At 33.1% G+C, this 27,880-nt stretch overlaps 2 protein-coding genes across 6 annotated transcripts; both read right to left on the reverse strand.

Annotated features, from left to right (window-relative positions):
* Positions 1-3,477: 3,477 nt before the first annotated feature.
* On the reverse strand, positions 3,478-13,136 carry LOC149420607 (alpha-amylase A-like). 5 transcript variants are annotated; one of them, XM_089636828.1, is made up of 11 exons: positions 13,054-13,136; positions 11,539-11,727; positions 9,966-10,111; positions 9,074-9,242; positions 8,792-8,907; positions 8,464-8,650; positions 7,843-8,163; positions 7,022-7,222; positions 6,372-6,533; positions 4,636-4,705; positions 3,492-3,616 (listed from the first exon to the last, which is right to left on the reverse strand). In XM_089636828.1, exons 2-10 carry the CDS (start codon positions 11,716-11,718, stop codon positions 4,679-4,681), a joined length of 1,509 nt encoding a protein of 502 aa, XP_089492954.1. In that variant the 5' UTR covers positions 11,719-11,727; positions 13,054-13,136; the 3' UTR covers positions 3,492-3,616; positions 4,636-4,678. The 5 variants fall into 5 exon arrangements, with proteins under 5 accessions (XP_089492952.1, XP_089492954.1, XP_089492950.1 ...); XM_089636824.1 differs by lacking the exon at positions 13,054-13,136 and adding an exon at positions 12,748-12,773 and having other exon boundaries at positions 11,539-11,739; XM_089636825.1 differs by lacking the exon at positions 13,054-13,136 and adding an exon at positions 12,748-12,820 and having other exon boundaries at positions 3,493-3,616.
* A 4,035-nt stretch (positions 13,137-17,171) lies between these two features.
* LOC149420608 (alpha-amylase 2-like) lies at positions 17,172-27,175 on the reverse strand. The gene is made up of 10 exons (XM_089636829.1): positions 27,052-27,175; positions 26,100-26,283; positions 25,745-25,896; positions 25,355-25,526; positions 25,055-25,170; positions 24,770-24,959; positions 24,298-24,621; positions 19,735-19,935; positions 17,579-17,734; positions 17,172-17,465 (listed from the first exon to the last, which is right to left on the reverse strand). Exons 2-10 carry the CDS (start codon positions 26,277-26,279, stop codon positions 17,313-17,315), a joined length of 1,644 nt encoding a protein of 547 aa, XP_089492955.1. The 5' UTR covers positions 26,280-26,283; positions 27,052-27,175; the 3' UTR covers positions 17,172-17,312.
* Between the last annotated feature and the right edge of the window lie 705 nt (positions 27,176-27,880).

A 27,880-nucleotide genomic window follows, 5' to 3' on the forward strand; every position in this document is an offset into this window, starting at 1 on the left:
AAAAAAATTGCTATCAACTCAACCAAACCTGAAGACGGTTACAAAGATTTTAATGATTATGTCAAAAATGCATTAGAAGCAGGTAAAACTACACGAAATGTAAAAACAGGAAGGCGGCAACATCTAAATACACCTTGGTTTGATTCTAAACTGAATTTTCTAATCAAGGAACGAAACCAGCTTCACAAGGAGTGGAAACAAGACCCAGGTAATATTACTCTTGCAATACGTAAAAATAAACTAAGAAACATAGTAACTAATTATAGGAGAAGTTTGAAAAACAAATATTACATCAAAAGCTTTCAACAAAGCCTAACTAACCCAAGAAAAACTTGGAAAACCATTAACTCAATTCTGTCTAACCGTGTACATAAACCCACCAACACAATTGAATCTCTCATCGTAAATAATTGTGAAATTATGGAACCCCGTGAAATAGCGTTGGCTTTTAATGAGTTTTTCCTGTCAGTTGGAGAAAAATTGACAGCTGCCATTCCATCATTCCCGGATTACTGTAATACAATATATGTAGAACCAAAGGCACGACAATCCTTATATATGACTAGGACGAATAAGGATGAGGTAATAAAGGTCATCTCAAAACTTAGGTCGAATGCAGCGGCAGGAATCGATGGAGTCACACCGTTCATTCTTAAAACCTGTAAAGAAGAACTATCGGGGCACCTAACCCAACTTATCAACTTCTCCATAGGCTCGGGAATATTTCAAAACCAGTTAAAGTTAGCAAAAATTATACCAATTTTTAAAGAAAACTGCAAGAAGTGTATTTCTAACTATCGTCCAATATCGATTTTATCGGTATTTTCAAAGGTGTTCGAGTCAATTATCAAAAATAGACTGATAAAATACATCTCTAGCAACGATATCCTAACACCACAGCAATATGGCTTTCGGAAAAACTCCAATACCCAATGTGCCAGCTTCGATTTCATTTCTAACATTCAGCAGTACATAGACCAGGGCAAATATGTGGCAGCTATATTTATAGATCTGAAAAAAGCCTTCGATACGGTAGATCATGAAATACTTCTACAAAAAATGGAACATTTGGGAATAGTCGGGAAATCTTTAAATTTGCTCCGAAGTTACCTAGCTGATAGATTTTGCCTTGTCGATAACGGAGGGAACCTAAGCGACGTTGGAAAAATCACATGTGGAGTGCCACAAAGCTCGATTCTTGGACCTCTCCTTTTCTTACTATACATCAACGATATAACTAAATGTGGCATCTCGGGAAAACTTCAACTTTACGCTGATGATACTGTGATTTACTACCATTGTAAAAATCTGAAGGAACTTGAAGCTTTAATAAATAAAGATCTCGCAGAGCTGGCTAAATGGCTTCGATTAAACAAATGAAGCCTCAATTTTAATAAAACCCATTACCTTACTTTCGGAAAAAAAGATAACATGGGTATGAATATCATTCTTGGAAATGAAAAGCTACAACATGTTCAAGTAACGAAATATTTGGGGTTACTCATAGACTTTAACCTCTCGTGGAACTCCCATGTTGAGAATGTAAATCCAAAATTTCCCCGATAACCGGTGTACTTTATCGACTCCAAGGTATGCTCCCCACATCTTTATTGCGTGCAACATATTATACTATGATCCACTCCCACCTGAGTTATCTAGTTAGTATCTGGGGAACCATTACCAAAAAAAAAGTTCCGAAATACAAGTAATTCAAAATAGAGCCGTACGTAATATATATAATCTGCCATGGGATACACATGTCAAAGATATATACTCACAGACACAAATACTTCCTTTTACAGTCCTGCCAAAGTATAACATCACAACTGCCATTCTACAAATAATTCAACACTCCTCACACATCACACACCAACACTAAACCAGTTTTTAATTCTGACATACACCAGCACAAAACACGATCACAAAATCAAATACATCTATCGTCATCTGCTTACACGACCAAATTTGGAATTAACTCCTTACAATACATTGCACATAAACAATATAACGCATTACCTAGTAATTTAAAACTTCCGGCAACTAACAAAAAAACATTGCCAAAAGCTCTTAAAAGATATTTCCTTAGCAGTTTCTTTAATGACTAACACAGTCTTCTGGTACTCTATAATAACATCTGCGTTTATTTATTTTAATGTATTTTATTTATTTGCCTTATCCTTTCTTATGTTGTCTTTCCCGAAATGAGTTTTATAAACTCATTGGGAATAATACATTATTACTTTGTTATCATTTTGTAATGTATTATCTTGTAATAAAATATAAAAAAATCTATTTTCAGTAAATATAATATCCCTATATTATATTATAAACCTTCCGGAAGAAACTCTCTAAGTGATAGTGAAAACCTCATCAAATCCGTTGCATAGTTTAGAAGAACTAAACGCACAAACAGGCAGACACCGATAGTGACTTTATTTTATATCATTTAGATATTCAGTTGGCTCTTTCACTCTCTCCAATTCAAAATTATTTTTGTAACCTCATGTTTGCCATCCTCTTTTTCTATTTACTTGTACTTCTCCAAGCACCTCTATCAATCCATTGGTTTTGGTCGAGGCCAGTCTCTCCTCGCACTTCTTCAGATTTTGTTCTTCCCAAAACGGACGTCTTCCGTTATGTTAACCATGTATCATCATTATTTATTTTATTATTAGGACAAATTATAAATTGTGTTTTTATAATGTTTTAGTTCCTATTTTATTCTTAATTACTGTTATATGCTATTAAAATATTTAGTTTTAGATTTGTGTATATATTTTATAGACGTTTTTTTTATAATTTTTGATAGTTCATTAGGCATATTCTGTTCTTATGATCTATGTCGAAATAAGTACTCCAATGTCATCTATTAACAATACTTAAAATTAATACTAGGCTCTTTAACTGGTTATTTTACAGGACTATTATATTATTAGAATCATGTCTCATTTGATGCCTTAGTGGAATCGTCCTAAGGATATAGATTTACTGCGTATAAAAAGGCAGGAGCTATATAGAAGAGAAAACAATTGGAAAGTAGTGTGTACTGAGGATTCGAAAAAATCCTAACTGGATTTGAGCGTTGTGTTGATTGATTGAATTTTATTTTACGATTTAGGTATTAATCTTATCAATCTATATCAGTGGGTTCTCGAAAATAGGCTGCCTTACTACGAAAACGATCCTTCTGAAGAGTGCCATTATTTGGTTTATTAAAAAATTAGAAATGCTTTAGCAAATCAATATGAGAAGATTTCAAAAAGATGTGTCCTTCATCAAACACATTTTGAGTGTTTGATGAGATTCATCAAACAATTCGTATTTAGAGTGGTTGATGAAGGACAGATTGTTTTGAAACACCACTGGCACTTGCGTGATTATATTATTTTTCTGGTGATCTATTGCATTTGATATACATTTATGAAAAAAAAAATTAAATGAAAAATCCATATATTCTCATAATATTTTATTGTTCAGTGAAACAGTCACTTATTGTGGGTACTTTAATTTAATGTGAAACTCGAATCATGTGAATCTTAACTAGTTGTATATAACATTTAAATATATTCCGTTATACTTCTAAAGACTGCGGATTCTTTTTCTGGTCCATTTAGAGCTAGAAAAAAATATCATTAATTAATATATTTCATATAAATGCAAAGAATGTAAATAAATAAAAAAATACTAATTTTGTTATGAAGAAACTTTAAAAAATAGTTGAGTTCGATGATTCCACAAATGAAATTCTTACTTTGGTCGAGTAAATCGATCTTACACTTTTAAAAATCGACTGAGTGATAGTTCAGTTCAAATATGAGATGTTTGCATTTAAATATATTAAAAATAGTAGAAATAATAAAAGAAGTTTTACTTTTTTCCATAGGAAAGCTAAAAACTCAGAAATGCAGAAAATAATTTGCAATGCAGATAGAAACATTACAACTTTAAATGTATACGACGAAAATTCCAGTATTTTTGTAAATCCCAACCAGGAATTATTAGATTCCTGGTCAAATAAAATTATATACGCAAAACACTTTTATTATCTCAACCAAACGTATGTTGACAAATTTTCGTCCAACAAATGGTTGAGTATTGCAGAGTTGAGCCCAGAAATAAAAGGATTTATGCTTGCCATTCACGATAGAGTCATTAATACTAAAAATTATAGGAAGCATATAATCAAAGATACAAATCAAATTGATGATTTATGTAGAAAATTTTTGGCTCTTCCGGAAACTATAGAACATATTATATTGGAATATTCTATATTAGCGCCGTCCGAGTATACATTTAGGCATAGTCAAGTTTTAAAAATAATTCATCAAAGTTTAGTAATTAAACATAACTTGATTGACTGACGTAATATAGTACCATATTAAGAATACAAACCAAATTTATTTTTAGAAAATGTATTTTATAAAATATATTATGATAAAACTATACTAACAGACCGAACGATTAGTCATAAGAGACCCGATATAGTTTTACATGACAAAATTAACTCATATCATTTATGTCGTATTCCAAATTCCTGTAATATTCAAAAATCTGTCAGTGAAAAAATAAGAAAATACACAGATTTAGGAAATGAGATAAAAAGAATTTGGCATTCTCAAACTATAAAAATATTACCATTTGTTATTTCGGCTACTGGCACTATACCTAGCTCCCTCATTCAAAATTTAGGCGTATTAGATTTGTCCTAGAATTTAAATATAAAAATGCAAAAATCAGTCATTTTAAATGCATATAGGAATTCGAAAGATTTTCTTAAAATATTTATATTATCAGGTAGGGATCAGTAGGATTTAAATGTCCAGTTAGAAGTTCTACCGAGCCGAACCCTCTGATATGAAAATATCTGGAGTCGGTGAATTATTTTCCCATTTGATCTCTGTTGATTTGACATGTTGTTCTTGTATTGTTTTTGCTGATATAATGCACTAGCATAATGTGGATTGAATAGATGATCATTTGTCGAAAAGTGTGTGGAAGGGTTTAGTTTTTCCTGTGGGGAAGATTTAACCCGGACATAAAGTCTAAAAGTGAAAAAAAAATAGTCTCTATCCGTGTCTGTCAATGCGCTTAGTTTTTCTAAACTACACAACGGACTTTGATATGGTTTTTATTCATAATTTAGAGAATTTCTTCCGGAAGGTTGCATTTTTTATTTACAGAAATCAAGTCGTAAAAAAATATTTTCGGGCTTTACATTGCTAACGCTGGCTAAAGTTTATGAGTTACCTCAAAATAATGAGCTACGGAAATGTATATCTTAAAATGGCTAACCGAAAAGTCCACGATGGTATATGTCTATCGCGGTATATGTCTGCCTCACTCCCAGCATCGCCGGGTATATGTCAGCTAGTACAAAATATATTCTATAATAGACGATAAATTTTGTTTGCATGTTGATACCATACAATCACACAACTAACTGTTTTTCTATTCAGAGAATGTTAGCAGTGATAAGTGATGAAGAAAGTTATCCTTGTGGTATTCTTAGATTCATCTCAAAATTAAAAATAAATACATACAAAGAACATTCATGCATCTTATTCCTACAATATTTAACATGATGCCAATGCAAATAAATACGTACAAAGAACATTCACGCATCTTGTTCCTAAAATATTTAACATGATGCCAATGCAAATAAATAAAAAAAGTATCAAAACGAAATAATGTAAAATAGTATCTAAATGCAAAACAAAACTCAAAGAAATGCAAAAAATGTTTAATATATCTAGCATTTGATATTGACAGTGTGTTTATTTCTACAAGGCTATATAATATACGGTTGGTATGTACAATAAAATCAGTACAATTCTTATATATTATGTCATGTACCTACGCAACGTGTACTTCCTTTTTTAATTTGTTATTTGAATATTATTATTTAATTTTATGTATCTACTCCATTCATCTTCGACGTCTATTTTCAAATATTCTAGATACATTAAATAACGCACTGTGAAATTTAAATAGCACTAGTCGATGATTACCACGTATTATTTTCGTATGTTTGTTTATATTTCGGTACTTGTTGTTGTTATTATTTGATCACTTTTGTTTGAAATATTATCTTAAATATTTTCATACTAAAAATTCTATTTAAAATTAATATGCTGATAAACTGGTCTTTTGGTTTAGCGGATTTTTTTTGTAATGACGAGTAAAAAAGTTAAAGAAATTAAAACAGTAACAACCGTCAATGTATCAATGTCGTGTAAATGCCAATTAAATACCGTGTATTTCAAATTTAAAAAAAAATCTTAGAGTAATTTTAATATTTTCTGAAAAAGGCCACCACACATCATATTTTAAACTTTGTTTACAGAATTAAAAAAAAATACATTTTGGCTCACCTTTGCTCCAGCATGGATGGCAAGAACAATATCATCTTCTCCACTTCCAATGGAGATTTGAGCACGTCCATCTCCACCAACTTTGATGGTCTTTCCTGTGCAGCTGCTTCCAGATTTGGATCCGGAAATGATATCGCAGTAAGAACCGGAGGGCAGACAGGTCTTAAAGAAAAAAAAAATCATTACATTTTTCTAGACAATTTAGAAACTGGTATTTTTATAAGTATCGTCTCTATAGAAGAGTCAAAAATTTGAAGTCATAACAAAAAATACTCAAATAATAAATATAGGTTAAACAAATTATTTCAAATGTTTTTCCGCCCAAAACTATAAATATTCGTTTTAAAATGGATGTTACTAGAAAAAACCAGCAAACTGAGTATGAAAAAAATAAAAATATTAAAGAGCCATTTTTTTTCTCAATTGCCTGTTAAGCAATGAAATAATACCAGTGAAAAAGAGGTACAAATACCGGCTAGCCAAATATAAGATGTAAGAGGATGGATGAGCGTAATACCAAAAACCCATTGCGCAGCACAAGTGATTTTTTTTAATGGGATTATAAAAGGTGAATCTGAATTTTAGATGCCAATAATTTGTGAAAGCAGTACCAAATAAGAATATATTAATAAGATATGGTGCATTATTACCTGAAGAGACTGGTTTAGGTCGTTGTTGTCGTTGTTAAAGGCAATGAATCCCTTCCTTCCTCTGCAGAAGGAGATCTGGTTGTTTCCATTGTCCCACCAGTTAGAGAGTGCGGTCCCCTTGACCTGATTGCTGAAATCGACCATGTTGAAGATCTGCCTCCATCTGTGCTCACACACCCATCCATTGCCGCAAGTTCCATCCTGGAAATGGTTTTAGGAAATTCTTGAAGGCTATGCATTCATTAGGAAAGACTGATGAATAAATGAACACTTATCTTTAAATGATGGACCCTAGTTGAAGCCACACATAGACAGACTGAGGAAAGGGTGGATTTACTGCATGTGAGAAGATTGGAGTAGGCTAGAAACCCTAAATACTCTATTTGGACACTGGGACAGATCGTGATATAGCCATATATTATTGAGTTTAATTTTACTTATAGGCTAACATAATTATTAAGGGTTTCTAGCCTACTCCTACTACACGGAAATCTGTAGAAAAAATAATAAAAAACCTCTGAATATTATGATACATGCAGTTCAATACAGGTCCGGAAAAACGAATTCATTCACTGTAAGTTCAGGAATAAAACAACCTGAGTCTTTTATGGCCAAAATAAGGTAGTGGAATGCTTGAGAAAGGATCTTTTGAAATTTTCTAAACGTATTCCAAACGCAAACTGTAATTTAAGAAAAGGTTCCTTGATTTGAAAAAAAACACAATTATTGTTAAGGATTAGGTAAAAAAGGATGAAGCACACATTTACTGAGTTTACCAGGAGGATTCGTACTAGAATGTAATCGTAACTAATTGCACTTACCGCATTAATAGAGGGGCTGATCAGGTTGCCGCTTCCGTCTTGAGGCGGACCCTGGTCTCCATCGCTGAAAGCAAAACTACTCATGATCCTGGGTTCTCCGTAGGGATGGGCAAGATTGAAGGCGGTAGCTGCCTTGTATTGCTTGGCCTGCTTGTAAGTCAGAATGCTATCTCCACCAGCTCCATGACCCCTCTGGTTGTCGTGGTTGTCTACGAAGTTAAGACCATCTCCTTGGGCAACCATTCCCCATGCTGGTCCCCAGTTGATCAAATACTTCAGAGCATTGTTTCCACCGAAGAGATTGCCGATCTCGACGGAGAACTGTTGAAAAACGAGTTAAAAAGTTAAAAGTCTGTTTAGAAGTGATGTACCTACACATATTTCTGTATTAAATCATTGAAATGCCACTTATAGCGTTCGTTAAAGCGGCTACAGACCGTCTGATTGTATCTATCTAATTTGTATGAAACATTGCGAAAAGGATCTGGAAATGGGCGGAGCATGGAATGACGGCGGGATGGCCAAACTTTCCTATACGTTTCCTTCAACGTGAATAGAAAAAATCAGATGGTGTTTTGTTGCCATTTGTTTTGCCGTATAAGAATTTAGTAAAATAGTCACCTTGAATTCAGTGACGGGGGCCAATGGAGTATACTCTCCCTTGGCGATGGCTTCACCGCCGAGGTCGATGACTTCCTGTACGATGTAGGGGCGAGCACCACTTGGGAAATATGCGGTATTCAAGTTCTTTAGCCTACCATATATGACTTTCAAATCTCCGGGCCACATGTGCTTAGCGGCATCAATTCTGCAATTTTAAAGATATTTATAACTTCATTTTTATTTTGTTCGGGAAACATATAGTGGATCATAAAATATTTTATATGAAATGGCGTTGTTGACGGTCGAAACGCGAAAAAATTGAATTTTTTTAAAACATTGCCGATACCTGAATCCTGTCACTCCGATATCGATCATACTGTTCAACATATCGACGATCTTGCCCCTGACGTGTTCAGACCCCTGGTTCAAGTCATGGAGTTTAAGAAGCTCGCAGTTCCGAATCTAAAATCACAAAATTTCATGAAATCGGTATAGCGGAAAACTTTTACGTCAAAGTTTTTTACGAAAGTATTGGGAGTATGTGTGGAAGGATCCACATCTTTAAAACATTAAATTAGCTATCGGGTTCGACAGGAGGCCCACAAAGAGAGAAAATATCGTTACGCACCTGGTTGGCATCATTGTAGTTAGTGATACCGCAAATGGGCTTATTGAAGTCATCTACTCCGTAGGGAACAGCGGGGTAGTTCCTGCTGCCGCTGGAAGTGTTGGATCCACCGGTTCCTTGGCCACCACCCCCTCCGGTCATGTGATTGAAGACAACATCGGGGAAGATTCTATGGAAAATCATATGTTAAAATTTCTTTGAAATTTGAACAGTAACACGCCTACTTTTGAAAAGTAGATTTGCTTAATCCATAAATGATTTTCCTCTAATTGGATTATAGCGAGCAATATTTTGATCTTTTAAGTTCATTGGTGTGACAGTATTTAATTTCAGAGATCATCCTACCTAAATGTTTACGGAAAGCTCTTATTTAGCGAGATTAAAAAGTATAATTAAGATAGGATGTTTTACATCGTAAGATTAAGTTAATTTGCCATTAAGTTTTTTTTACCTAATTCTAATTCTAAAAATTTTTTTTTGCTAATCTATATTTCCATCTTTTCAACAAGTTATTTTTTTTTTAAATTTAATTTTAGGTTAAAAATAAGTTGGTTTACATATGTGCAATTTATTTAACTAAGAAAACAATTATAGATTTCCTCATTATACAAATACATTGTATTTAACAAAACCTTACATTTATCGATTAACAGATATTACAAATAAATAATTACGAGTATATGTACATATTTCGACTACTATAATACGGGCATGCGCCTAGTTTTGTAGTAAAAAAGCATGCAGAAAAAATATGTGCAGTAACTTATATTATGAATAAAGGAAAAACAAGTATTAATAGTCATATTGTGTTACCGGGTGCGTTTTTTCCCCTTTTAAAAACATGAAATGAATTATTAAGGCAACTCACATTCAGTACATTTTAATGACTCACCTCACTCCGACTTTGTTGCACCTGGTGACCATGTCTCTGAAAGCATTCTCATCTCCGGAACGGGTGATAAGCTTGTAGGAGATGGGCTGATACCTTTCCCACCACGGACGGTTTCCAATACGCAAATTCTCAGTTGGGGGAGAAATCTGTCAGTAAGGAATACATGTGTTAATAAATATCTTAAGATAACATGATTTTTTAAAATTCGAACCTTATAATATGGTATAGGTACCCTGGATCTATAACAGGAACTCTATTGTGACTCAGTTAAAAGGTGCACGATTTGAAAATCTTTTCATCTTATCGCTCTGCAAATGAGTTATTATATACAACTTCCATTGCGCTCTATGCTCACATCAATTACTACATCCGGCTGTCACTCTTCAAATAAATAAATGCACTTACTGTATCTAGCAGGTATATTGGTGCAGGTGAAATTATTGTCATTAGTAGTTTGTGAATGTTCTATTGTAAAATCTGCAAACTTGGCTGTTTTATATACGTGCGCGAAACATGATATATTTGTTGTACAAACTATTCACTAAAAAATGTCTACAATCTGTTTTTCCACAGTCCCCTCGTTAATTACTGATATTTTAGTATGAATAAGATTCTATACTTGCTATTAGACATATATATTTAGCTAAGGCAGGGCTCAATGGTGAACCTTGTGGAACACATTTTGTTTTTCACAATAATTATAGTTAAAAAAGCTGAGTGAGATCCAACAAATAGAACCATATTAGCATTGACCCTTCCAGACCTAGAATAACATATTTGCGATTATTAATAACAATAATCGGTAGTTATTAAATTTCATTGTTTTTTTTCAATAGTCAAGAATAGTTTTCTACATTCATTTGAACGAACATTATGTCTCAGAGGACGTGTTTCAGGTGAAATGACAAATAGTACACTGTTTACCAAAAATAAAATATACAGGGTCTTTAGAGACGTACTTGACTTACTTTAACCAGTGCTCCCTGACATTATTTATAGTAATGACATTTTTGTCCCCGGTGACATTTTTTATGTTTATAATATAACAAAAACATAGACAGAAAATTACATGATTACACTACAAATTGCCCAGTACCTCACATTGACAGATAGGGTCAATGTGAGGTATTGGGCAGTTATTTGGCAGACTGACCAGTGACGACGTTGTTTAAAATAATTGTTTTGGAAGATTTTGAAAAGAATACATCAATAGTCACCGGAGACCAAAATTTTATTAAAATTCAATTATAATATTATTGAAAATCATAAAAAATACATTCAGACTTACATAAACAACAAAACGGTATCAAAAATTCGGTGGCGATAAGACACAAAAATCTCATTTCAAAATGTAGAAATAAATTAGCTGCCAAAATCAGTAATTGCAGTAAAACAAGCAATTGTAAAACGACAACCGCCAATTTTTATTGGCTCCAGAACTAGATAGCGAGGAAAAAAATCTGATATCAGTTTACTTTTAAATATACACACGGTCTGAGGGGTTAACTGTTTCTCAGAATAATATCTAGGTTTGATTTGAAAATGGTGACTTAAATAAAATAGATTAACTTACCTGGACTCCTCCGAATCCGTTGGGTCCCAGGAACCTCTCGCACTCGGCAGCGATGTCTGCCCACTTCCATTCAAAGAGATGGACCATAACGGACCTGCCATTCCAGTAGTGAAGATCCTTATGTTGAGCATTGGTCTTGGCGGCGATTGCCACAAAGAGGAAAGCGAGGACAATCCTCATGATTTTTCCCTGAAAAAATGACTATTTATTGTTGGCGAAATGCCTCATGCTGGTCAAATCAGACAAGAGACAAGAAACAAATAATTAAAATGTGATCTTCACACATGTGAATAATGACATGTTTATCACCTAATCGAATGTGTCTAGTTCCGATTTACTAATAGTTCAAAAATAGATAGAAATATCACTTCACTCATTTTCGTTATGTTGTCTCAAACATAAAAAAATAATACATACGAGTATTTCTTAAACGCAGAAAGCAGCTATTTATTAAACTCGTCAATTGAGAAATTATTATAATAAGTATGACAAAAGAACATTGTGATCATATTATAAGTGCCGATGTAATAATTTATTTGTTGAAATAGTTCGACTGCAGGTTCGATTCCCATCGGCGGCTTTCATTTTTTTCGGAAGATTTTTTTCAATTTATGTAGGTGTTTCAGGCTAATAATTATTGTTTTTAATGATTTTTGTGTTTTGCATAAAAACCTGGTCGTGTAAACATAAGTTTATCTTAAAAAAAATAACAATTAAGGTACCAAAAGTGATTGGAATCCGTGGTAAACTACTTACTTTACTTTTACTTATCAAATAGAAAAATGAAAGTAATATTTTTAAATGAGATAAGTAAAGTCTGTTTTCATTGAACCAAAGTAACAATTCTTATTATAGTCCTGTTACGTACCCAACATATTCCCATTTTTTTATGCAAATTTAATACCGTACTAATTTAACCTACTTGAGCAGTCGTCTATTTTTATAAGAGTGATTCAAATATTTAATTTACGTAGTGAGGAAAAGCAAGCAAACAAGTAAATGCATTCTCAATAATGTTACTTGTCAAAACTGTTAACCCAATGGAAGAAAAAAATTACGTAAATTCTATTCAATAACGAAATATATAACTTACTAAGATGACATTCTTATATTCTTTTCGATTCACCAAATTTCTGGAGCACTAGGTCACCAAGTCACCAATGCAAACCACAACATATCACAAATTACATTCATTAGTTTGAAACTTACTTCGTTCAGTGTCATTTGATGTTTTACGCTTTACACGACTGTTGGTGTTGGCACGTTGAAATTGGCGAACTACTCTAATGCTTGTGTTTATACAATACCGAGTGACGCAATTGGAAGTGAAGTGATTCATTGAAAATACGTGCTCATTGAATTTATAATAATAATACAATATTATGGTTTGTGTTTAGCCATGAACCGACTAACACACATTTATAGTAAATTAACAAAAAACATTAAACATGTGTCGATTAAATTTGCGTAGTTCCGAGTAAACACTTATATGGATATTATGAAATAATCTCCTACTGTTTATATTCCTGTATAACACTCCTGGTCCTTTATCACTGAGCATTATATAATAATAGCTGACGTGCAGCCGGCACGGTTTAATGGTCTAGAATAAAGTGTTGAGGTTATGAATTCTAATGTAGGTACCTTATAACTTAAATGTATTCACTACTGTATACCAAAATGTTACTGTTAAAAAAACTACATTATATCAGAGTTATATAAAAATAGAGTACAAATTCCTTGCAATATCAGTGTGAAATATTGTTCCCGTGCTGTAAGTAGGAAGGGGGTGTGGCGGCTGCCGATGTCGCCCGAATCCTAAGGACCGCGAACGAACATAATGGACGGAGTCTAAGGCGATCGGTGGCCGCTCCTTGAGTTTTTAACATTAGAAAGTCAATTTACACTGACTTCTGACTATGGTAAAACCCTACTTACCGATGAAAGGTTATACCATGGCTTTCCCTATATTTTTCAGTACGACTTGTACAATATCCTAGAGTGCATGTAGGCATTTTCAAGTTATCGTCGGAAACTTGCGCCCGGCGAGCGCTTTCAACCGACTAATGCCCGTGATATTATCACAGTGGACAATGAACCGATATGAGTGGCACATACTTCAAACGCTGGCTCTATCTCATTCCCGTGCAGAGTTAATTCGTTAAGTCGACCTCGGGCATCCCTGACTTTTGCTATCATCGTTACTGTTTACCAGATTCTTACTATTAAAAAAGTAAATTGGATAGAATTTAATTCGTCTCCGTAGCTAATTCCAATGCAATTCATGGGCGTCCCCGAATTTGTTTACCATTCAAACCAATCTCTAAATACTCCTGACACTAATAAGAACACACGTTGAAATTTTCAAAATTTGCAGAGTTTTTGAATCTATAGGGGACAAAAAAAAGAAACATTAATTTTAAATACTTTTTTTGAATAGATTAATAATATAGATGGAACTTCAATTAGCTACATTTAAATTATGGCTATTACTTTACTCGCATTCGCTCAGTGATGAGGGAAACCGGTTGCTATGAGAAAACTGTCGGCCATTTGTCCTATATTGAGAAGCTGGACGGAGAAATGGTCTTACAGTTTCACGTGGTTAACTTTGAAGTTGGTGGCACCACCAAATTATAAACAAACAAATCAAAGGATTTTAAAATTAGTCCATTCATTCGTTAGTTCCTCCTTTGGTCACCCACGAAATTAACCGTGTCAATCTAAGGAGAAGTGAGTGAATATTATTATACTATTGAACACTAATCTGTCACCACGCCAAAATTAATTTTCGTACATCACACCTAGATGGCAGTATGCTCAACAAATTGTTTCAAAAGTAAAACTGTATTTACAAATATCTGTTTTGCCTACAAGATGAACAGTAATTTCTTCTTCAAATTTCAAAACTTCTTTATTTACTAGGCAAGGTTTTTCATTTCGTTTGAATATTGTTTGTATTTTTATAAAACTCACTACTTATGAAATAATTGACTTTTGTTTCTTCTTACTCTTTTATTTTATAAAAAATCTCTTACTAAGAGAAGTGACGAATCCTTGTAGCTTATCGCAATACTTACGTAATAATGTCCGGCATATCGTTTGCATTGTGCATATAATCTAGATCCCCGAACACTGACAACGGGGCTAGTGTAATAATTACATATCAGATAAGGTTAATTAGTTCAGAACATTTTGTTGCTGCACAAAACCAATGTCATCCTACTTGCCTTAAACAAATCATTCAAAAATTTACCTCAGTTTTAAACATTTCGCCAAAATAATATTCATTGGAAGAAAAAATCAAAACAAGCTCAGTAAAAAAAAGTAATTATTTCGAAAAAACGAATCTGTAACGTAAAATGTGTTTTTAAATGATTTGGTATGTACTTGATTTTTTAAATTGAGGCATTCATATCTGGTAAATTGATAAAGTCGCCTCATAAATCCTCATAATCATAAGAACATTTTGATGCTGAACAAAACCAACGTCATCCCACTTGCCTCAAACAAATCATTCAAAAATTTAGCTCAGTTGTAAACATTTCGCCAACATAATATTCATATTGGAAGAACAAAACAAGCTCAGTAACAAAAAAAAATATTTCGAAAAAACGTATCCGTAACGTAAAATGTGTTTTTAAATAACTTAATAGGTACTTGATGTTTTTTTAAATTGAGGCATTCATATCTGGTAAATTAATAAAGTTGCCTCATATATCTTGTTGCAAAATTAAATTTCATTTAGAATATAATTTTATTGCTCACATCAATTAATTGTAGATACCAAGAAGAAGAAACTCTTTTATCTCTTAGCGTATAGTATACCTATATATATTAATATTGATTCGTATATAAAAATATTTCGAGATAATCCAACGAGGAATAATCGAATAATCCTGTATTTTTTATCATATTTTTATTACTTACGTAAATGCACCTGCAGTGGTTTTTACCACTTGGGATTTATTTATTTTTAATTCAGTGCACAGCACAATTCTATTTTATTTGAGTCAGCGTGATAATAAGATTATAGATAAAACAATACTGTTTATATTTTATCCCATCAATCATCAAGCGTTTAGTCAGATATGCATTCAGTATTTTGTCTTTCTTCTGCCTTATCGTCGCGTCATTAGTAAGAACTCCATCAACAATAACTCCACTGTTGACAGGGCCGGCCCTGAATCAAACGGCGCCTGGAGCAAGTAAAATAATGTTGACCCACTTGTCAAAACCACACGGAGAAAAATAACTGATTAAAAAATATAGCTTACTTGTTAATAAACTCTTCAAATTATTCATAATCCTGTTAAAAACGGGATTGCATCCCCTTAAGGCAAAGCTTAATGCCAAATCACTATTTTGATTAATCTTTATAACGAATTGGCGTACATTATGAATACCAAAAAAATGCTTTGGATAAATTAAAGGTTTTCCTATCGCTTCGCTTGAGTAGAATACAAATAAAAAAATGAATTCCTCAATAAAAAATATAAATGCAACCTACTAAAAAATATTTTTTTTCAATAGAAATGTATGAACGCATAAAGGAAACAACTTAAAAAAATACAATATTATAGCTAAGCTTATCTGTGACAGTTTCACTTGATTAACTTTTTTGCTTTCTTATAAAATTATTTACAAAATAAATAAAAACCAGTTTTTTGCTTGAAATCGAACGTTTCTAGACTCCGTTTGTCAAGCGATTTTGATGCCTATTACCTACGATATAAGGTACATCAGAAAACACACATTTTTGGCTTGTAGCTTCCTCTTAATTGATAGGTTTCCTAGTAAACTTTGTCGGAACCCGTGTTCATAAAAATCATAATATTTCTGCATTTCATCATTTTGTATTATGAAAGTAAGCAGGTGCATCAACAGGTGATCCGATATGTTAGGATTGACTAAAATTTTATCAGAATACGGCCTTCAAATCCGGTTTTAACCAGATTACCAATAATTTGAAGAAATTTAAAATAATTTATTAATACTATTTTTTCTTATTAATACTCTGTACTATTTAGATTATTTGTACTTTTATGTAGCGTCGTTTTTGTGAAAAATAATCTCAAGTGCGAGCCTTGGCGCCGGGTTAACAAACCAGTAACATCGTAGTTTAACCTTTCCTTGCCGGTGCTATCAACTGAATGAATATCGTCTATAATTAATAAAATATCTCTATATAAATACTAAACACAGAGTTTAAATTTTTGGTATTCCTCAGCAATAAATTTATGTTTTAAGTAATTACTATATATAAATATTTACCGAGTGTATTGCACCGGAGGACGATTCATTTTTGAACACCGTAAGGGAAGGGTTAATACGGGTTTGTGGCGTGGCTAAACCGGCGGCAGGAAAGTTTCGAAAGATACAGAGTAGGCCCCCTGATAGTGATGTAAACGTGCCTCCTACAAAAGGATCGTACTGGATGTTTTGCAAGAAATTAGAAAAGGCACGATAGTACTTGATCGATCAAATCAAGAATTTACCAAAAAGCTCCCATTCATCGCGCTGTTCGTACTTTCTATTGGCGTTCTTCATTCGGCAGAACGATATTCTATGTGTGTAGTTTGCAGGATGTTTTTAAACTAGTTAAAATATGTACACATTTCAAAAAGCTCAAATTCAGGTACAAAATATATATTTTTTGATCAAATTTTTGAGTAAAACATGGATCAAACAAACGTTTCAAATTAATAGTAGGTATTTATAGCAATCTATATCACGTTAATGCAGTAATATTTTTTGGGATCATATTAAAGTTTTCAGTCCTTGTTAAGGCATCCCGACCATTGCTTTCCCTCATAGGTGATCTCGATCTTCATACTGGAGGCTTGGCATTCACCGTTGGGGTCATCTGTTGTAGGGGTGGGGTCAATTGGGGAGGCGGTACTTCCTTCATCCCCTCCGAGCAGAGACTAAAAAATATCAATTAATTAAATTTTATGTTCTAATGTTCTAACCTGAACAAAAATTGTATAAGTGGGTAAATATTTGGAAAGAGGATCTTGAAATGCTCCAAAATACTTACTCCGACATGAATGGCAAGGACTCCTTCATCTGCTTCAGCTGGAATGGAGATAGTGGCCAATCCAGCGGAATCAACCGTCACCGACTTTCCAGTGCAAGTCAAGCCATTCCTGACTCCGGTGACAACATCGCAGTAAGTTCCAGCAGGCAAGCATGTCTGGAAAAAGATTGTGAATGAGAAGTCTTTCGTATTTAATTTTAAAAATATGCAAAATGATGAGTCAAGTACTCTGTTGTTGATTACATACTAATATATCGAAAAACGTGAACTCTACAATTCCCAATTAATGCAAAATGTACCCTTAATTTTGTTCGTGCTGATTTGCTTAGCAAATAGAAATAGACCGTTAAAAAAATTGACTTTTAATTTGTAAAAAACAATAAAATTGTTAATTTCAACCGATAATGAGTTGAAGAATAAGTATATATTTGAGGGAAGAGATTGTCCTTCATAGGTTTAGATGACAGATGGGAAGGTTTCCAGGAAACGTTTCCTTCAGAGGTGTATCCTTGTAATTTAGCTTCCTGTCTTTTGTGGGATTGCCAATATGTTGGGAGGTTTAGAGTGAAGACAGGGCGTCTTCGATGGATAGATCGGTCGAGATACCTCTGATTAATGGCCCATGTGAGTAACTATAAAAGTAGGAGTATAAGCCTCGAATTTTGAATTTCATGAAATGAACATATTTAATGAATTTGTCGGGGGCTGACCCCGTTAGGGATTCCTCGACTTTTACATCTCCAGGCTTAATAGATATGTTTTGCTGTTTGATATGAATTTACCAAATTGAAAAGGGTGAATGATTTAACCTTGCTCGGGCCACGGGAATGAGGAGATTAAAAGTTTTTTGGAGGAGATTGAGAAAATGCTGATAAGGAATTTGGGGGCTTTGCAGAGGATCCAAGAGGGACCTTTTCAAATAAATCCTCCTCCAATATTAATACAATAGAAACAACCAAAAGAGTAGAGAAAGTGACAGAAATAAGAAGAGTTTATAAATATTCATAACAGTCAAATTTCTCGGTGTCAATTTAGATTCAGATTTTTCGTTTAAAAGTCAAATAAATAGGACTGTAAGCACCGGTTTTTTTTCACCTAAGACAACTCAAATCTGTCCGAAAAAACCTTCCTACAGAAGCAATAAAACTATTTATCAACTCTTACGTAGTCTCACATTTCGATTACTGCAACGGCATTTATGCCAGCTTTCCAAAATATCAAAATATCTAATTGACAAACTTCAATCAGTGTTTAATGCAGCAGCAAGGCTCACAACCGGGGTTTAAAAATATTCGCACCTTTCAGAACACCTTCGTAACCTTCACTGGTTCAAGTACCCTGAAAGAATCCAGTACAAACTGTGCAGGATGGTGTTTAAATCCACCAATGAAATGGCCCCACCCTATATCTCCGAACTATGTGTCCCGGAAAACACTGGTCTGAGGCAGTCAACTCTTAGATCAGCAACATCATCAGCTGTAGGCAGACTGATAGAACCTATGCGCAAGCCAAATACTAACTTTCGGAGTATCTGGGCCGAAGGCTTGGAATAAACTCCCTCCGGAACTAAGATCCATAACAAGTCCAACAGAATTCAGGTCAAACTAAAAACTTACCTTTTTAAGCTGTCGTACCCTTAAATTAAATATACCATTCCTAAGAGAAAGTCCAGTTATATTCAATTTTCCAATTATGTCCTAAATTCTGTATCTAAATTTCGCTAATAAACAATTAGATAATGTTAATTAAGTGTTAACCTCAAGTGACCTACCAGTTAAGTATTTTACTGTATATTATCTCCATAAATAATAACATAGATCACTGTAGAAATGTATTATAAGTTTGTACAGCGCCCTTGAGGTGATTTTGCACAAAAACGGCGCTATACAAGTCATCTAATTATTATTATGATCTGGAAACGAAAGGTGACTTCTGGAAGATCAGGGGAAGGTGAATCCTTATGGCACAACACGCTACATTTTTTTGGCGAAAAACAGAAAAATATTGATTTTGGATTATTTTTCGTTGAAGCAAAACAAAAAATTGATGATGGCCAAAAGTTATTGTTGATATCTTACAAAATTCTTAAAATGTCAGAAAAAATATTTTTCGTAAAGATAATAAACAATATTGGATATTGTTAAGAAAAAACTTACCTGGAGCCTCTGATTCAAATCTGATGAATCAATGTTGAAGGCGACGAATCCCTTCTTCCCTCTGCAGAAAGAGATCTGGTAGCCATCGTTGTCCCACCACTCGGCATTGGGCTCTCCGAGAACAGCATTACGGAATCCTACCATACCGGCAATGGCTGTCCACCTGTGCTCGCATATCCAGTTACTGTCGCATGTGCCATCCTGCACAAATAAGATACACACTCATGAGTTTCCATTTCGACCCCTCCCACGTACTCTATCTATAAACATTGTGGTTTTTTCATGTATTAGGGTTTAATTACATGCTTACATGCTTAAATTAGCCAAAGAAAGAATTAACTACGACATTGAATAAAAATCTTATAAATAATTTTGTAAAATACAACCGAAAATGCATTAAATGGATGATTTCTTAAGTAACGAATTAGAGTTAAATATTAAAATTCAAGAATACGAATGTATATGTACCGATTCGTGTAACAAAATTATTTCTAAAAACATCAATGATATAATTATTATGCACATAAACATCCGTAGCGCTCAAAAAAATTTAGATGAATTAATTCTAAAAATAAATAATTTAATTAAAAAACCGGACTTTATAGTGTTATCGGAAACATTTACGAACGCTGAATCACCGTCTTATCACTTACCTGAGTACAACTATATTTCTACCAAAGTAGACATCAATAAAAATTCGGGAATAATAATATTTGCAAGCAATAAATTTAGTATTGTTAACATAATAGAACATCCAATACACTTAGTAAACTGCATCGAAGTACATTTCAAACTCGGCAAATCAATATACTATCTCATAGCTATCTATAGAACGCATGGCTCGAGTATTATTACGTTTATAAATGACCTCAAATACATATTATTAAAATTAAAAAATAAACTTTGCTTCGTCGTAGGAGATTTTAACGTTAATATTAATGAAAAAATAGAAAATAATAACAAAAATGAATACATCAATTGCATGACTGAACAAAATTTTATATCTTGCATAAATAAAAATACTAGGGAAATAAAAGAACATACTCCATCTTGTTTAGACCACATTTGGACAAATGTAAACATTAAAGATCTTCACAAAATAAAATCAATTGTTTGGAAAACTAACATAACTGATCATCACTCATGCTTACTTCTGTATAATAATAATATTAAACATAAAAAACATAATTTAATAACCAAAAAATCAACAATAGATATGACTATTCTCTCTGAAAAATTAAAAAAGGAGGATTGGAATAATGTTTTAAACAGTGATGATACTGAAATTTGTTCAACTAACTTCGAAAATATTATGTCACAACACATTAAAAATTCGACAACTGAGATAACAACACACATAAAATCAAAATTAAGATGTTTAAAGCCTTGGATTACCAAAGGACTTATTATATCTATCAGAAATAAAGAAAAACTTTACAAAATAACTTTAAAAAATCCCCAAGATGAAAAAGCATATATTTTCTATAAAAAATATAAAAATAAATTAACATCTTATATTAAAAAAAGTAAAGAAGAGTATTTTAAAAATAAAATATTATCTTCAGAAAATAACCATAAACAAATGTGGAAAACTGTTAATTTCGCCATAGAAAATACAAAAAAAACACAAAACATTAAATACATTGAACATGATAAAAAAATTATAGATGCCAATATACAGCCTAAACAATGTGCAAACATATTTAATTCGTTCTTTGCAAATGTTGGGAAAAATCTTGCGAAAAATATTCATAAGCCTTCAAACCAAGAAAACCATAAAAATAAAAATATACAGAAACGTAACATACTTTCAATGTTTGAAACAACAACAGAATGTGAAATTTCGAAAATAATTGAAAATATGAAAGGAGGTTCGTCTCCCGGTTTTGATTCTATTACAACACACATGTTAAAAACTATGAAACCTCACTTAATAAAACCTATCACTCATTTAATAAACTTAAGTTTAACAACTGGAATTTTTCCAATGAACTACAAAACCACAATAATCTCACCTATTTACAAATCTGGAGATCCACATCAAGCAACGAATTATCGCCCAATATGTCTAATTTCTAATATAGGAAAGATCTTTGAAAAAATAGTAAAAAAACAATTGGTAAATTTTCTAGATAATAATAAAATATTACACAAAAACCAGTTTGGCTTTATAAAATCTCTCAGCACACAAGATGCTATTGCTAACGTAACTTCATACATTTCTGAATCATTAGATAAAAGTAAAAAATGTGCGGGTATATTTATTGACCTTAGAAAGGCATTCGATAGCATATCCCATGAGATGCTATTAAAAAAATTGAATAATATCGGCATAAAAGGCAACGCGATTAAATGGATCACCGACTACTTAAAAAACCGTCCTCAAGTAGTAAAAATCAATCGTGTTAATAGTGATCAAGAGATTACAAGCTTTGGAATCCCCCAAGGTACAGTGCTTGGACCAATTCTATTTACTATATATGTAAACGATATTTTTTTTCAACCTTTACATGGTCAAATTACGTCATACGCTGATGATACAGTATTAATAATAAGTGATAAGACTTGGGAAAAAGTAGAGTTAAAGGCCACAGAAGACATCAACACGCTCAAGAATTTTTTCGACACTAATTTACTGTCACTTAATAATGAAAAGACATTTGTAATTCCATTTGCAATCCATACAAATGATACTCCTAAAAATTTTAACATTGTCATACATAATAATACTAAAATTCACAGCCAAAACTATTGCAAATCAAACTGTACAGTACTAAAAACAACAAATAAAATTAAATATCTAGGAGTAATTATTGATAAAAATCTGAAATGGAAGGAACAAATATGTCAAGTAGTAAACAAAATTAGAAAATTAATATATATATTTTTAAGAATTAGAAACTTTCTGTCGATAAAAAATCTATATATAATTTACTATGCCTTAGTTCAATCCACTTTACAATACGCTATTATTAGTTGGGGATCCGCGTATAAATGTAACCTTCTTCCAATTGAAATTATACAAAGAACAATTATTTTTTATTTTATTTATTTTATTTGACGGCCGGCGTGGTCTAGTGGTATACGCTTTTGACTACAGATCCGAAGGTCGCGGGTTCGAACCCGGCGTGCGCAAATAAATTTTATTTGATTAATTTGTGTTATTTCACAATTAATTAATTAAAATAATATATAGTATATTTGCGGCACGTTCCAGAGTGGAAGATACTCTCAATATCGCCCTGGTGTAAGACCACCATTCAGAATTGAAACGTTGCTTGAAATGGCTTTAGCCGTGTTTGGTGACCAGATCTGAATAGCCAGGTACTTCCTCACCTTCCTCTTCCCCATCTCCCTCCCCTCCCCAATACCCTCAGCCTCACAACATACCCCAATTGGGGATGCCATAGTCTCACTGGCTCCAGACGGGAGCAGTTGGGACTCTTGTGCGGTAATACTGTAAAAAAAAAAAAAAAAAAAAAAAAAATTAAAATTATATTAAAAAAACCCTTTGACTACCCAACAGAACGCCTGTTTGAAGAATTTCAAGTACCTACATTTAAAGACCTATATATTAAAAACTCACTAATCCAAATTATAAAAGAAAAAGATAAATATCAATTTTTAAATGAAAACAGAACGCGACTTAGACATGTTTTTCTATGCCCAAAACTAAATACGTCTTTTGCACAACATCATTATACTTACCAGGGAAGAACCTTTTTCAATCGTCTACCAGAAGAAATCAGAAGCATTAATGATAAAACCCAAATACTGCTCTCTGTCAAGAGACACTTTAAAAATATTCTGAAAAAAAAAACTACTGTCACTTAGTTAATCTCACAAATATCCTTAGTTTTCCATAACTTTCTTTCTTTTTTTAAATTTATTATATTAATATATTATCCTTCACTACTATAAAAAAAATACTACAGCAAACATACATTTATGTACAATGAATTATTTGTACTAACTAACAATAACATTTATGTACACTCCCCTTCCATACACAAGCAAATGCTTTCAATGGAAGAGTAGTAAAAAGACCCAAGATGTAAAATGAATTATGTACCATGTAAACATATTATTAAAAATAAAAAATAATTACAAAAAAAAAAAAAAAAATTATTCTGAATTTTTTAATTTAATTTTTTGTTGAAGGTAAATAAAAAGTATAAAAAAAATACCAGGAGTTGGAATTTAATAACATGGGTAGTTTAATGCTCCGCATAAGTACCCAGATAAACCACTGCTCAGCAACATTCATTGCGCATAGCTAACCACATCAGAAATGAAAAACTTACATATTGTTCTTAATACAAAACTTTTGACTGTTGAAGTGTAAAAAAAACCACCCTTCATATCTGTTAATGAAAGTAGGCCTCAATAATGTCAAAATATATTCAAAATTTCAATAAAAAATAAAACAACAAAACTTTTAAGAGATATTGCCAATTTGCTGTTAGTTACAACTCAGTTAAAGTAATTTTATTCAGATTACGAAAATGTCATTGAATATGGCGAACGAGCAGAATAAAATTGTCAATATTTTGTTGTGCTTACGGATCCAATGACGGGAGAGATAATTTCTTGATTTGCGTTCATTGGAGGACCAACTTCAGCATCAGTGAAAGCGAAAGAGCTCATGACTCTTGTGGCTTGGGCATATTGGTGACTTAGCAAGAAACCGATTGCTGCCTTGTATGCCTTGGGATCTTTGTAGGTCAAGATATCACTTCCTCCGGCTCCGTGTCCTCTCTGATTATCGTGGTTGTCGACGAAAATAATACTCTCGTTTGAGTTGACTAGTCCAAAACCTTCTCCCCAGTTTACCAACCATTTCAGGGCATTTCTACCGCGGAAGCACCTGCCCAATTCTCCACAAGCCTGGAAACATATTTGGAATTAGTAACAATGTTTATTCCAAAGCCTTTGACCAGCGTTCGAGTGAAATTTATTCTTCTATTTTCAATGTTCGTAAACGCGATTGGATATGTTTTCATTACTTATTCAATAAAAGTGGATTGCATCTTACCCTGAATTCAGTGATGGCTCCAAGTGGTGTGTATTCCTCTCTCTTCACTGCCTCACCTCCCATATCAATGACCTCCTGGAAGAGGTAAGGCCTGGCTCCCTTTGCGAACCCAGCAGATTCGGGCAGATCTTTGAGACTTTCGTAGATGACCTTTAGATCTTTAGGCCACATGTGCTTAGCGGCATCAATCCTGAAAAATATATTTTTGTAACGAAACTTAAATACGACTTCTCGTTCTTATTTCATTTTTTAAATAAAGTCTTTAAGTATCATTATTTTTCAAACCTGAATCCGGCGCATCCATAGTCGACCAGCTTGTTCATGAATTCCACGATCTTGTTCTTGGTGTTTTCTGCAGCCTGGTTTAAATCCTTCAGCTCAATCAGCTCACAGTTACGAACCTTAAAATTAGTAATGAATTTTTAGTGATCACAGTTTAAGGATAAACATGATCCAAAAAAGTACAGTGGTAAAATCCACCAACTGACAAAGGAAAAAAATATATATGAAATGGTGTATTTTGACAAATATTCCAGCTTTGTTAATATTTAAGTGTGAATATTGTTGAAAAAAATTATGGCAAACCTCGTTGGGGTCATTGTAATTGTTAAGGGTGCAGATAGGCAGGTTGAAATCTTCTTTGGTGAAGGGAACCCCAGGGTAGCTCCAGGTGGCAAAGTCAACGGTGGAACCTCCTGTACCGACGTTCTCGGTCCAGGTGCCAGTCATGTGATTGACGACGATATCGGGGTAGATGCTAGAAGATGGTATGTCTTGGTTAACGTTAAATATTTACTTAATAAGTGGTACGTCTATATCCAAAAAAAATACTGAGGTAGCACGCTGAAGCCGACATCCTTCTCCGATAAGAATTTGGCAACTTCATCAAAACAATTCCAATGAAAAGTTTCACTATCACTAACAAATAACCTAGTCATTATATAATATCTACAAATATATAATAAATATCCTTACCGTACTCCAACAGCGTTGCAACGTTTGACCATGTCAGCGAACTCGGCTTCATTTCCTGACCTAGTGATCAATTTATAGGAGATGGGCTGATACCTTTCCCACCAGGGCCTGTTCCTGCTGGTCACCATCAAGTTCTCATTCACGGGGGAAGTCTGGGGAATTACAAAAATACTAACTATTAACAGAAAAAGCAGACCCCCACAAACTATAAAAGCAAAGCTATAAAAATATTTATGAACTTTGATATGAAAACAGAGGACAACCAAACTGCAACTGCAATGATGAATAGTTATGAAATTTGGTTTATGGGAGAACAACAGAAAACCAACTATATAAGCGTTGGATCGTTTTGTACCTGAACTCCTCCATATCCACGTGGTCCCAGGAACTGCTCGCATTCTGTAGCGATGTCCTTCCACTTCCACTCAAACAGGTGGACGATGGTGGTCCTGCTGTCCTTGAAGTTGGGATTGTGCTGGGACACGGTGGACCCCACCACGGCCAGTAACACGAAACACAGCAAGAACTTAACCATTTTACTACGAAAATTAAAAAAATGTTAATAAATAACACAAACCAGTGTTATTCGATAATGCACACTAATCATGAACGTGAAAGATTAGAAGAAAGTATTTTATGAAGGAGAGAGTGATAGGTAGAAGTTCTCCACCACAACACAAGCAACTTTTTCCGCTTATTGTGGTGGTTGTAGGGGGTTTTCAAATATTGTCAGGTTATTCGTAACCCGGGAATGTTTTCTTTCTTTAAAAATAAATTAAGAGAAACCACTGATTTCAAATGATTTGTATGGATTGTTGATGAAGAAGTAGCAATGACAATGTTGAATATTCCTCGGGAAAAAAAATTTCATGACCCTAATGATTCGGATGGAACTTTAATTAATACAATATGATAATGGAGTTCACCGCATATCAAATGGAATTTTAAAATTTTTGAGAGAAATGTTAATTAAACTTATGCCTTAGAATGAATGGAGGGTTGAATATAATATAGTGATTATAACAGACAACGTTAACTTAAGATAAAACATTAAAAAATGCCAGAATTAGTTAACTCCAAATGATTTCGATAGAATGACGAAGAAAGAGAATTAGATAAATGATAGGTACACGTTCAATCCCCTGGCAAGAAAGTGAACGGTTCAAGAAAATTACAAAAAAACCCTGGCTCCTGAAACAGTTGGTTAGAGCGTTAAAGATGAAGATGATAAGAAAGAACGCAGAGTATTGAATTATATTCTTAGATAATAAGGTTTAATTAAATTATAATTTATAATAAATACTTACTGTTATGCCAACTCTTCTGAGTGTTCACCTATGATGAAATTCTTTAAGTATAATCATTTTATAGCAATTTGAAAACAAAACAGAAGTATCAGTTTATTATCTTATCTGAGTTATCGAAATGTGGGCAAAAAAATTACAACAACATAATCAGATGGTCTATTGAACCTAAAATCAGTATCAGATCCGGTGGCCAATAAGGTAATTATTAATTATAATTACGATACCAAAATCTACGTAACTCTGTTTATTTCGGATGAGATTGATTAGATTAAGAAAATGGGTACATGTTCATTTTTATTTCATATTTTTTCTTTTTGAAACGAAGAGTTTAGCGCAGATATAAAATCAGTGATTGTATTACGAACTGCAAAATTGAACGATGTCGATGTTGATGCTTTCGATAGGCACCTTATGAAAATAACTTTTTCAAACCACATTAGTTAAATGATCTATTAGAGGTCAGTAGTAAGTAATACGCAATATGCAATACACCTACCAAACAATATGTATTTTTTGTTAGTACCTTCTGATATTAAAAAAAATACTAAAAATGTTTAAACTATAATATGAAGAGATCATAAATACGTAAGTTGTTATTTCACAAAAAAAGTTAAGAAATCAGTTTTATTTCAAAAGTTTCTGGCTTTACCCTTCAAGGATGTTTTAATCTATCAAAATATTCATCGTGTTTGAACCCAATACACTTAGTTTTATAACAGATTTATTTCTACTTTTGATGATGATTTCATTAATAGTAAAATATCCTTAATATATTTAAATGTTAAGAAATTTTAGCAGTCCGATTCGAGCCGCGGTCAACAGTGGTTGT

The sequence above is a fragment of the Hesperophylax consimilis genome, chromosome 10 (assembly GCF_061612785.1).
Source record: "Hesperophylax consimilis isolate HC1 chromosome 10, BYU_Hcon_1.0, whole genome shotgun sequence".
NCBI lineage: Eukaryota > Metazoa > Arthropoda > Insecta > Trichoptera > Limnephilidae > Hesperophylax > Hesperophylax consimilis.

Bases quoted from the DNA above. Each gene is read 5' to 3' on its own strand.
- LOC149420608 (XM_089636829.1), bottom strand. From the start codon at position 26,279: ATGGTTAAGTTCTTGCTGTGTTTCGTGTTACTGGCCGTGGTGGGGTCC. The intron at 24,960-25,054 runs GTTTGAAAAATA...TATATTTTTCAG, and splicing joins TATGGATGCGCCGGATTCAG to GATTGATGCCGCTAAGCACA. The intron at 24,622-24,769 runs GTAAGATGCAAT...ATATGTTTCCAG, and splicing joins GAGCCATCACTGAATTCAGG to GCTTGTGGAGAATTGGGCAG.
- LOC149420607 (XM_089636824.1), bottom strand. The intron at 7,223-7,842 runs GTAAGTGCAATT...AACCATTTCCAG, and splicing joins TCAGCCCCTCTATTAATGCG to GATGGAACTTGCGGCAATGG. The intron at 6,534-7,021 runs GTAATAATGCAC...TTTTTCTTTAAG, and splicing joins ACCTAAACCAGTCTCTTCAG to ACCTGTCTGCCCTCCGGTTC.